This window comes from Polypterus senegalus, chromosome 1 (assembly GCF_016835505.1).
Source record: "Polypterus senegalus isolate Bchr_013 chromosome 1, ASM1683550v1, whole genome shotgun sequence".
NCBI lineage: Eukaryota > Metazoa > Chordata > Cladistia > Polypteriformes > Polypteridae > Polypterus > Polypterus senegalus.
The window spans coordinates 86,192,166-86,205,042 of NC_053154.1; the positions used below are offsets into that span (position 1 = coordinate 86,192,166).

General features: G+C 39.3%; 1 protein-coding gene across 1 annotated transcript in view; it reads left to right on the forward strand.

Annotated features, from left to right (window-relative positions):
* Positions 1-420: 420 nt before the first annotated feature.
* si:ch211-57n23.4 (immunoglobulin superfamily DCC subclass member 3) overlaps positions 421-12,877 on the forward strand; it is a 46,166-nt gene continuing 33,709 nt past the window's right edge. The window contains exons 1-6 of the mRNA XM_039748081.1: positions 421-430; positions 1,561-1,866; positions 8,707-8,851; positions 10,114-10,244; positions 11,307-11,444; positions 11,665-11,823. Coding sequence (XP_039604015.1) covers positions 421-430; positions 1,561-1,866; positions 8,707-8,851; positions 10,114-10,244; positions 11,307-11,444; positions 11,665-11,823 — 889 coding nt within the window. The remainder of the gene's footprint in view (positions 431-1,560; positions 1,867-8,706; positions 8,852-10,113; positions 10,245-11,306; positions 11,445-11,664; positions 11,824-12,877) is intronic.

The following is a 12,877-nucleotide window of genomic DNA, read 5'->3' on the forward strand; positions in this document are numbered from 1 at the left end:
TATTTAAACTGAAAAGGCTCAGCTCTTTCACTCTTTCCTCATAATTCATCCCCTGTAGCTCTGGAATCAGCTTAGTTGCTCATTTCTGGACTTCTTCCCGTTCTGCAATGTCCTTTTTGTAGTCTGGAGACCAAAACTGCTGAATTCTCTGCACAGTTTTCGATGAGCACAATTGCACTAGAAGAAGATCTGGGAAAATCTGCTGGAGTGATTCCAGGACTGTGAGTTGAATTCTGGGGAAATATTTAGGAAGTGGAGTCCTTTTTATCTTATACAAACAAAGTGGCCAGCCAGTTGGTGATCCAACATCTTAGTGTCTGTTCCCAGCCTTGTCACTGTCTCATATCAGGTGAATGTGGACTTTTACACGGCCTTGCAGTTTTCAGGGTAGGTTAAGCGGCATTTGTAACGTGTCCCAGTATGAGTCAGTGTGAGTGAAGCTTACTGTCTGAATGTTGTCTATGATGGACTGGTGCCCCTTCCATGGATGTTTTCAGCCTCTGGCTAAAGCAGGTTATGAAGGTAGAAGACTGAATGAATAATAAAGTTCTAAAGTTTGTAAGGGAAGTAAGTAAATCTGATGTCAGTTTTTATTTTTCTTCCTTTCATCTAATCATTTATTTCTAACTTGATTATTTGTTGCCAGTTTTACTTCACATGTAGTGATTGTTAAATAATTTTTCTTCAGGTAAAACAAATAAGGTCTACGTACCTGATTTACCCAGCAGGGTGACTGACACATGTACCTTGTGTCATGTTTCACTGCCACATCATTTTCAGTTTCAGTCACAGCTTAGTATAAAACAAAATGAGTAAGCACAAGGCATTTAGCTTGATCTTTCTTCTCTGCCACACTTTGTTTCAGACTGTCCATAAAGGTTACCAATGCTGCCTAACAATAAGATTTGTGTCACGGTGCTCCCCGTGTGGAGTTTGCATGTCCTCCCTGTGTCCACATGGGTTTCCTCTAGGGCGCCCTGTTTTCCACCCAAACTCCAACATTGATTGTCTGGCTGCATCAGATACAGCACCATGGAATAAAAAGTCTGTGGGGCAACCCCAGCGCGCAGACGTCATCTCGAGGTGTGGCGATACAAGACGTGTATGGTGTTCAGAAGTTCAACATTTTACCCACCTTATAATTTCACCTCAATGGTATTTTGCCTGTGTCATTGTCACATAGTTAATGCTATTGTCACAGACATGATTTTTTTTCTCAGCTCAGTCTCCATGTAGAGTTTTCACCTTTAACATTCTTGTGTACCGTCTTGGGTTTCCTTCCAGAGCTGGCTAGTGTTGCTCCCAGGATAGAATTTGGTTTCCGACCACCTTGTAATTGAAACAATCAGATTAGAAAATAGACGGACAAATACTACCTAACCCCTTTCTCATCAATGCATTTTGTTGTGTTATTTCTTTTCAGATTACTTTTGAACCTTACTTAAGAGAATACTGTATAAGGAAAACTTTAGAAGTTTGACACATTGTTCTGTACCGCCTGTATGTTGTGAAATGTCAGACTAAATATGCCTAATATAATGTTTTTTGGCTTCTCCACAGGCCAGGACAAGACTTCAGAGCTTTCTTTCCTTTCAGAGCCAGGTGACGTCATTGCAGTACGGGATCGTCCACTTATGCTTCACTGCCAGGTTGAAGGAGAAGGGCCTGTCACCATTACTTGGAGAAAGAATGGGGTGCCATTGGTGACTGGACAGCGTTTTTCTGTATTAGCCAATGGCTCTTTGTTGATCGAGAACTTCCACAAGCGGCGTGACAGCAATGAGACTGATGCCGGCGAGTATGACTGTGCAGCAGAGAACCGTTTTGGCATGTTGATCAGCAGGAAGGCCCGTGTTCAACTTGCATGTGAGTCTTTTAGCAGTTGAAGAAGCCATCATTGGGACTTAGGATGTAAATGAATTTACCCAAAAGGATTTAGAGGAATTCAAAAATCAGTTTTTCATATCACTTAGTTAATCTACTTTATATATTACTCATGTCATGAGAAACCAAGCGATGCATTAAGATGGAAAGAGTGGAGGGCAGTGAAAGCAGGCGAACAAAGCGATTCAGGCAAATATTACAAGAAACAAGACATATATAATTCTGCACCAGGGAAAATATGTAACGTAGGGGTTGAGAAGGACAGAAATGGCATTAGGGTAGCATGGGGAGGGGAATGGGCCACAATTGTGAAATGGGAGATATACATGAAATCCCACACTGTTAATAAAAAGTACCCTAATAAAATGGGCACCAGAGGCTCTGATCCACGAGAGTGCAGGTGATGCCACACAAGGTAATACAGAGCGTCGCCACCACAGAATTCAAGTTAAGATCAGCAGTGGGATGTATAGTGAAGCAACATATAGTGGGCTGTTTCTCCACTTAGTGCACCCTCTTAACCTGAAAACCAAAGATAAAAGAAAATGGCAGTCAGTTAGTGGCAGCTTTTTCTTACCTTGATTGTTGTGCCTGAAGGTTTTCAGGTTGTCTGTATTTTAAATAGAAGGCAAGGAGGAGGAGGAGTGATGGGAAGGATTGCTAGAATTTTTCTCCCGAAAGAACTTCAGAAACTTTTTTGCATAACTCAGTGGAGCAGCACCAAGCAAACATGGATGCTGCCTCTAAAGCCTCAAGTACATGTAGTTAACTGTCTTTGTTGATGTCCTTTATTTTATTGTACAGCACTGCAGAACCCCATTCACATTAGCTTTTTTTATCATTAATGTCCTGTTTTCAAATACAGTATAGTTATTTTTATTTAATTCTAAAGCAGAGAAATATTTTTTCTTAAATTTGTTCTACAAGATCCAAAAAATAATCCAGTGATTTATATCTGGGAGGTAAAAATTATATTTTGAGCTGCTACAGCATATAATCAGCATTATATAACAACAACATTTATTTATATAGCACATAGTAGCTCAAAGTGATTTACATAATGAAGAAAAGAAAAATAAAAGACAAAATAAGAAATTAAAATAAGACAACATTAGTTAACATAGAAAAGGAGTAAGGTCCGATGGCCAGGGTGGACAGAAAAAAACAAAAAACTCCAGACGGCTGGAGAAAAAAATAAAATCTGCAGGGGTTCCAGGCCACTGGACCGCCCAGTCCCCTGTGGGCATTCTGCGTAACATAAATGAAATAGTCATCTTTGTAGTTAGGGTTCTCATGGAGTCAGTTGATGTTGATGGTCATACAGACTTCTGGCTTTTAATCCATCCATCATTGTTGGAACATCACGGTGCTTTGAGTAGATGTTGGTGGCGCAAACCACCACCAAAAGGACACCGGAAAAAGAAACAGAAGAGAGAGTTGGGGTCAGTACGGATTTTAGAGCCACCATGAATAGTTATTCTAATGAGTTGGATATACAGAGTATCAGGATTTTGATTACAGTGAAGTTATGAAAAGGCCATGTTAAAGTAATGTGTTTTCAGCAGTTTTTTTAAAGTGCTCCACTGTATCATCCTGGTGAATTCCTATTGGCAGGCTATTCCAGATTTTAGGTGCATAACAGCAGAAGGCCGCCTCACCACTTCTTTTAAGTTTAGCTCTTGGAATTCTAAGGAGACACTCATTTGAGGATCTGAGGTTACGATTTGGAATATAAGGTGTCAGACATTCCGATATATAAGATGGGGCGAGATTATTTAAGGCTTTATAAACCATAAGCAGTATTTTAAAGTCAATCCTGAATGACACAGGCAACCAGTGTAGTGACATCAAAACTAGAGAGATGTGCTCAGATTTTCTTTTCCTAGTTAGGATTCTAGCAGCTGCATTCTGCACTCGTTGCAAACGATTTATGTCTTTTTTGGGTAGTCCAGAGAGGAGTGCGTTACAGTAATCTAGTCGACTGAAAACAAACGCGTGAACTAATTTCTCAGCCTCTTTCAATCATATAAAAGGTCTAACTTTACTTATGTTTCTTAAGTGAAAAATGTTTGAATGTCTGAATAATATGCGATTTAAAATTCAGATTGCAGACAACAATTACCCCTAAGTTTTTTACCTCTGTCTTGACTTTTAATCCTAATGTATCCAGTTTATTTCTAATAGCCTCATTGTATCCATTATTGCCAATAGTATATGTATACACCAAGGTATCTGATGTAATTTTCTGAGGATGCCAGTGAGGTCAAATGACCTAACGATATCAGAAGGAAGCCTACACTATTCCGCCATTATGCCAAATCTTGTCTGGCAAACCTCACATGAAATGGGTGCCGCTCTCCTGATTGTAAAAGAGAGCTGCACACCCACAAGCTACCATACAGGCCTGGCTCATTCGGGGGCACAGTGATGCAGTGGTCTTAGAGACAACCCAGAGCAAATTATTTTACAGGACACTGAAGACCCACAATTGACCCTGGAAAGGACTCTGCTCAAGTCTTGGATGTGAAACCCCAAGTGGAGTTCAGAGAAGTTTATGTTTTATTATGGTACTGACAAGACATCAGAGCATCACAAGACAAATCGGGCAAAAAGAAGGGCCAGAAAAAAGAGGGAACACAATACACATAGTGATGACTGGTGTTGTTTTGGGTGTTTTGTGCTGGACAGGTAGGTTAGTTATCTCCTAAGGTTAGGCAAGCTGGCAGATCCTCTATCCAGTGGGGCAGCACTCCAGCCACTGACAAGATGCAATAGTTCTGAGTTCTTCCTCTATTCCGCTGTCTCTTATGATTAGATTTTTGAATGTACCATTTATTTGAATACATTCAGGGGTCTTTTCTGGCTTTGTTCTGGTTTAGAGTGACTCTTGTTCTGCTGCTTTTAACAGCAGACATGTCTACAGTTACATGGCGGTAGACCAATTTGTTGCTGCTTCCCACTGAAAAGTAATTTCAGTTTTGTTGCAAATAGTGCAAACAAATTGGTAAAACCTTTGCCCCAAACTGAAAAAGGGTATTTTAAGGTGTTGCTTCTTTTTTACATATTCAGAAAGACATTTTTGTTTTGCAGGAGGGGATTCTAGTAGTATAGTCCACGAGGTAGGAATCAAACCTGGATGGAGTGCCAGTTGATTGAAGGGCACAGTCCAAGATACCAATTTCGAGTCTCCAATCAATGAAATAAGAAATCGAGCAAACACAGATAGGTAGGGATTTGCCCCGAGAACTCTGGAGTTGCAAGGCCCAGTGCTAACTACTTCCTGTTGCACAACTTCACCATTCCTTTTTATTATTTTGAGATTCCTGGCTAAATATTCTGCTTGAGCATAACTACCCTGATTTCTGTTTTGTTTTATTTAGTACCAATAATCCCATTCATTTTTTTTCACCTTTTTTGCATTTCTATGTACATGATTACATTGGCAAACATTTTGTAACCATCAGAGGATTTCCTGATCCTGCTCTTCTTTTAATAAAAACAAAATGATGGTTTAATACAGCTACGTTGTAGGATTCAGAAAGGTTATGGCTGGGGAAAAGGTCGCTGTGCTGGTAAGTGTGTGTGTATGTGTGAGTGGTTAATACTGCAGCAGACGCTTCCCAAGTGGTCATTCACTGAGGTGCTAAAAGTCGGTCATGCATTCTTCTGGTTTAGACAGGCCGTCTGAAATCCTGCCTTTTGTGTCGCCACTGTGCAATGCTAATGCTGAACTAAATCACCCCTGGTGTGGCATAACTGCCCATAAAAACTGAATAGCGCAGGAGAGTTGCAAAAGACATAGAGGCACAGAGGTTCAGGAAATGGGGGTTCAGTTAAATAATGGAGTTTTCTGTGCAGATGTAAGGCTTAGGCATTTACATACTTGGTGGAAGTCACAGCCCAGTAAGGGGATAGCTATGGAAGAGGCTAAGAGATAGAGCTCTCCTTTCTGTCTGTATGTGAGTACTGACGGAGCTGGAGACGGAATTGTAAGACAGGAATTTCATTTGCAAGGCTGATGTAGTCAGGCATGGTTAGGTCATGGCATGTCTTCTTTTGTATCTACTCACTAGTTGAACAGAAGGTGAAGGTTTGTTTAAAAAGAAATCAGCAGTGATAGGGGTTATACCAGGAAAACACCAAGTTCTGACCCTTACCCTTGGCTCAGTTTTAGATCCAAAAAGTCCATAACCATTACACTTCAACTGATATAAAGTCTATATGCTCTGTTAAAAAGTATACGTAGTGTACGCTGAGATGATCCACATCCTGAAAAGCCCAACATAAAATACAAATTCACCAGTCGTGTGGATCACATCTGGTATAACTTCCTAGCAATAGCTGATTCGTTGACAAAGAGAAGAGCTGCGACATCAAGCATTAACTGGATTTATTTCATATAACACCCACTGCAGAAGAGTGCTTTACCAAAGAATGAAGCATTCAAGTGGAGAAAATGTTAAAGAAAATGAGAATGTTATATTTTTAACAGCCTAGGGTATGTTAATGCACATATTTTCTCATTATATTTCACGTGGGTTTTTGTACAGTAAAGACGTCTAGGTTTTGCATATTTTAAAGTCGGTCAAAAATGACATTGCCAGAAACGAATGATTAAACACTAATGTGTTTGTGGGAAAGGCTGTTTATGGCTGGGAGGAACCATGTTCCCCCTAAAATATCTGAATTTTCTGAATATCACATAAATTATTTTTGCACACACACAAATACAAAACAAGAATCTTTCTGCTGTAAAGTGTGAAAAGAACCTTCTGCTCCAGCTACCTGGTCACAGAGGAAGAGAAATGGTGATTTTTAAGGAGAACAAGCTGGAACATACAATTATGCTGCATATACAGTATTTATATATTAGATTTGTATATTATGTGTAAATGGTGACATTATTGGTTTAACAGAAGGCACTGAAGAAAAAAAAAGCAAAATGAGATTTGGAGAAAATAAATGACTACTGTTCTAAAACTGCTCAGGTCAGCCATCATCCAGACATATCCTAAGTACAGAAGAAACAAAAAATGAGTTTCCTGTTTAGTTATCTGTAAGATGGTCTTTAGAGTCAGTGAAGCTACAGGCTTTTCTAAATTATGTTGCCATAAATTGTATAGTAAGCTGAATTTACCAGTCCTTTATATTCTTTATAATCATTCTTTCGGATCAACTTCAATGAGCCTTGGAGTTCATGTACAGTAAAGATTTAGTTTGTGCCATTGTGTATCTTTCTGTCTGCTTTCTGTGATAAGGACTGGTGTGACAGTATGCCATGCTGGACAGACCAGGCCACTCTGTGCTATGAACATTTCCTATCTCCTCTCGGGAGATTACCAAGCATTCCCAGGCCTGTCAAAAGATGTAATCCCTCATGGATTTCCTGGATCTTCAACCCCAGGGACATCCTAACTATTTGACAAACCACCTCAACTGGTTCTTCTTGATTCTGAGAGGCAGCAGATCTCCTCTACAGTCCTCTCATACTGCTGAGCTTCTCATTTATCATCAGGAGTGAGCCAAGGAGCTGGACATAGGAGCCTCATTTTAGCCACTTGTCCTTGTACAGTAATGTCATTCTTTGGTCATTGTCCAGAGCTTATGACCTTTGGTAAGGACTGGGATGTAGACTGACCTGCAAATCAATGGTTGTGCTCAGACAAAGTTTTGGAACCTGTCTGCTCCAGTGTTTGTAAATATGCAGCCCTGGTCAATTTGATGGTCCGTCTCAAACTCTCCATTGAGTTCTCTCATGAATACTTTGAACTCCTAAAGTTGAATTCCACACCTTACCTACAGAAACAGGCTGTTTTATTTTTTGAAACAGGACCATGGCTTCAGGTTTTGACTTATCTGGACCAGAGCTGTGAACTGTAGTTTGGGATACCTTTTTCTTGGTCTTTGCACAAATTCTAAAGCTGCCATTTGTTTCTTTTGTGGTGAGGTGACCACAACTGCCGACAGCACTCCACTTGGGGACTCAGTACATTGCAAAAAATGAAATCTAAGCAAGTGAAAAGTATTTATAGCATGACAATAAATCTTATTTTCCTTATTGTACGAATTATTGACTTATCAAAAATTTTGTATTTACTATGTTTTAGCTTACTTTAAGAAATCTTGTCAAGCTTTCTCTCATTAGCTGCTTCTAGCAACTTAGCCTAGTGATCCTTGTTATTTTTTAAAAAAATGAGCAATATTTTATTTCACAAAATAATGAAATAGTGTCCTCTTTAATTGAAAAAGTTCATCACATTATAAGCCATTGGATTTACAGATAAGGGCCTTCTCAGGACACAGAGCTCGTTTTATAGCCAATCATTCATTAATTCTTCTGAATCTTTATGTAGGGGGACTATGGGGGTCTGGAAATATTAAATGCAAGTTTGGCTTCTAATCAATCCAACATGCATGTCTTTGGTATGTGCAACAAATACCAAACTAGTCCAAGAAAAGCAAGAAGCTCTAGCTATGCTGCACAGTGCTCAGGGTTTTTATAACACCCAGTTTTGGTGGGGGTCATATAAAAGTAAGAAGACAGGTGACAGGGTGGGATTTGATTCCCTGGCCAACATTATGCACTTCTTGACAGCCATCTTTGAATCCTGAGATTAATGTTTCCCTAATATAGTTAGGAAAATTTTACTTTGATTTACTGGGGCTCAGAACATTATTTAAAGATACTTTTTATAGTAAGCAATCAAATGGCCCTGTATGACCTACACCCAGAAATCTAAAATTATATGGATAAATGAATGCCAAGTATATTATGTAATGGTGATCTCCACAACTCTAACTTCTCTAACTTTCTTTCCTCAGCCCTCCCCAAATTCTACACACACCCTGAATCAATGACTGTTGACGAAGGTGGTGTTGCTCGCTTTCAGTGCCAAGTGAATGGCATCCCAGAAGCTGTGATCACATGGGAGCGAAATCGAACAGCATTGGACACCATTGACCAGAGGTGAGCAGATGACTAAACTGAACAAATGTGTGTGCTTATCCGAAAAACCATTGACGACAGCAAGTTTCTGAAGTAAAAAGTGGTAGTGTGGATTTGTGTTTATCGTCCATTGTTAACTTATTCTGTTATTTTACCATTTACTGTATGTACGTAGGCCTTAATTTTTGGGAGAAAGCAGACTAATTATGATAAATACTCTAGACCCTTTTTTTCAGTACTGCTGGACAAGTAAAGCTAAAATAGTCATATTTGCTTCTTCAAAATCTGGCCCCAGATGTCAGCCTAAATTACTATGGTCCCTAGCTAGCTGACAACACTGTTTAACAGAACTTAATCCATAATTATTCTGTTCAAGTGTGCAAACACGACAGATACCTTCTTGATAGACTAAGACTGCACGAGCTAAGCAAGGCCCTACATTAACTTTTTGGCCATCCAGACCACGGATATCTACTGTCTATAGACTCTGACCTCCATAATCCTGAACTGAATTAACAACAGACATCATGTCAAGGCACTTCATACAGTAAGTACTGATGCACAGGGCCTCTGCTTACAGTTATTTTTTTTATAGATGGAACACAACCATGTTCGTCGTCTGGCTCGGGGTCAGGAGCAGGAATTGAACTGCCATCTTTTCTGACTAACAGTCAAGTTCAGTAGCTACTATACCAAATAATAATAATAAGAAGAAGAATATATAACATTCTCAAGCCCATTTAATTCACACAGGCATGGGATTACCATAAAAACGTCATATGAACAGTGACCAGGCATAGAATTCAAACACATAGAACTGAAGCAGAAGCAACACTAACCACTGCACTGCCATTCTGAAAATTATTGTTAGTGAGAAATAGGGTGGCATAAAGTAACCCTAAGATTAAAGTAAAATGTTTTATGAACTTTTCTGTTAATTCTAATAAGATGGGTCTAAACAAAAGGCTTATCGGAGAAAGAGTTAGGTTATTATTGACTTCGTTACTCCAAGTTAGCTGATTACCTTGACATTACCATGATATACTCAGACGGCATTTATACGCACACTCTTATATGTCAAATAGCAGATCCACAATTCAGTTTCTCTACATATGCAAGCAGGCTGTTAAAGGGTTGTATTTTCTTGAATTTTGTTTTATTGTTTTAGAAAAATAAGCTTATCAACTTTCATTTCATCGATCAGTCCTTTTTGGTTTCTTTATGGAAGAAATATTCTAGCTTCATGTAATGTTTATTCTTTGGATTCATTAATTCCCATCCAGGTACACACTCCTGCCTACAGGCATCCTGCAAATCACAGGTGTCCGTCGGCCAGACTACGGCTTCTACCGCTGTGTGGCAACCAATATCGCTAATACACGCTACAGCCATGAAGCACAACTCAATGTGTCAGGTGAGTGCAGGGCCTTGGGAAGATTTGGACTATACGATGTACAAAATTGCCAAATTCTTTGCTAAGTCAGATACATTTTAGCAATCATTTTTTATTTTATTCATTAATTATAATAATGATAAGCAGAAATATGACCCCAGAGTGGAATATCTTCACCCCACCAACTAGTCCTAAAAAGATGGAATGCAGGACATCATAATTTTTTGTGAACTTCAGATTTACAAAAGTTTGAATTAGTGCATGTTTTATGGTACAGTTTTATAAAAGTTTGAATTAGTGTAATGTTTATGGTAATGTTATAATAGGTTTCTATATTTTTTGGCGTCTTATGTCAAAGTCTAGAAAGTTATGTAGTTACAGGCCATATGACTTTTGCACATTGTCTGATGGGAGTCTACAAGCATCACTATAAACGAGACTGGCACTGGCACCTTTGTGTCATGTTGTGACCCATGTGGGAATGTGTGGTTCCACCAGTTCAGGACTGTGAACAGACAGTATGCAGGTACCTGGTCACCTGAAAAGCATACTACAGTAACCTGTAGTCCAGTGAGGTCCTAACATGCTGTAATCCCCATTCCCATCAGCATCATAACGGATCGTGTTCCCGAGTAAGATTTCAATTTCTTGGAACACATACAGGATAAAGAAGGTCTCTGTAGTGAGTGTGGGCAATGAGCTTTTTGATTTTGTTCTGAATTACATAAGGTATAATTCAGATGGCTTGCATCAAAGGCGCATATCTGAGCTCACTAATTCCCTTCAAAGTGAGGTTGTCATGGAGACGCCTCATTTGCTTCTGCAACACAAGTTTTCCTGGTCTTCCTTGTAATAGATTCAGAGGGTGAGCTTTTGTAGCCATTGCCTACCATTGTCCAGGTTGTGATGGGCAAATTTCCATTTCAATATTTCTAGTACACACCTGGGTGAAAGATTTCTCTGATACAGTTAATGAGCTCCATGTCTTTTTTTATAATCCGACTAAATGTATTCATTTTTAATTTGTCTATGATATGTCAGTACACTGTATGTTATAATAAATATTTTATTGTTTTTTAGCAGCTGCATCCCAGAGGATGTACAAGGAGCCGGTTATCCTCTCAGGGCCACAGAATCTTACCCTCACAGTTCACCAAACAGCCATCTTAGAATGTATAGCTACAGGAAACCCACGGCCGATTGTCTCTTGGAGCAGACTTGGTACGAACACCTTGGCCTATTTTATTTTTAATACTGGATTTATGGTCCTCTAGCATTTTTCCTTTATAAGAGGGGTGCAGGCTCTGCCTGTCACTTTGTAATACGTTTATCTGTTTTATCTGGACAGTTCTTTTACTCTGTTATGTCTGTCTAACATCTTTTTGGGTATCGTTTATTTTTTTGAGTTCACAGAAAACTGTTTTTAATGTCTCACTTACAGATGGCCGCTCCATTGGTGTGGAGGGAATCCAAGTGCTTGGCACAGGCAACCTCATGATTTCAGATGTTAGCCTGCAGCACTCCGGAGTGTATGTTTGTGCTGCCAACCGGCCAGGGACTAGGATGCGCCGTACTGCGCTGGGGCGTCTTGTTGTACAAGGTAGGAAACGAATGAGTTTTTCAGTTCTAGAGTGAGTGGGAAGCCATAATGAATGAGAATGGATATCTTAAAGTTCTCTTCTGTTAGTCAATCTCGCTACACATTGTCTTGATCAATAGAGGTCAGGATAGTGTTGATTCCATGTAAAATCAAAAAGGGGAGGATGGCAAGTCCAGTTCCTCACCAATATGCTGCACAGTGCACAGGAGTTAGACACCAGTATGAACTAATAATTCTGAGAACAGAGGAGTTTTACCACTCTGAATGGCTGATCTTCAAAAAGATTAAAAATATAGGAAAAGACAGAACATCCATTATTAGAACACAACACAACACAACATTTGTTAACAAGGAAAAAGTCATCTGGTCTATAAAATCCAGTGTAGATCCAAATTGATCACACATTCACTTATTTTAAATGTTTTACTTAAAAAATGATACCCAGCTATATATATATATATATATATATATATATATATATATATATATATATATATATATATATATATGTAGTAATAGTTAATTACCATAATATATTAAAATATATATCTATAGATTAATATATATAGCCCCAGGCTGAAGGGATGGGGGAGCCAGCCTCCGTTCGACTCAGTCTACCTCTCGCCACTTGTTGGAGAGTACCTTGCCTCCGCTTAGCTAGCAATACCTGTTTGTTCAACAGACAAGTTCATCTACAGATTGTTAAGGAGTAACGGTTGACGTTTTTGAGAGAAAGACCAGAGCTGCGTGTTTTAGAGCGTAGCTGCTCATTGGCAGAGAGATCACAGCCACATGCTTTTCTCCCCACATGGGGGGATGCTCTCCCATCAGAGTTGAACACGATTAGATACAGTGCCAACGTTTGACGTTGCAGCGTACCTACCTCCCATTTCAGGAGATTTACATTTTTTTCAATTTTTTTTTATTGATTTTTAAAGTTTGTCCTGTTTCACTATCACATGAGCAGAGCCGCAGGGAACAGCTGGTAGTTTAATATAAAAATAATGCATTTTGATCTCCCTTTTACAAGTTGGGGCCTCCTTTTTTTGCAGAG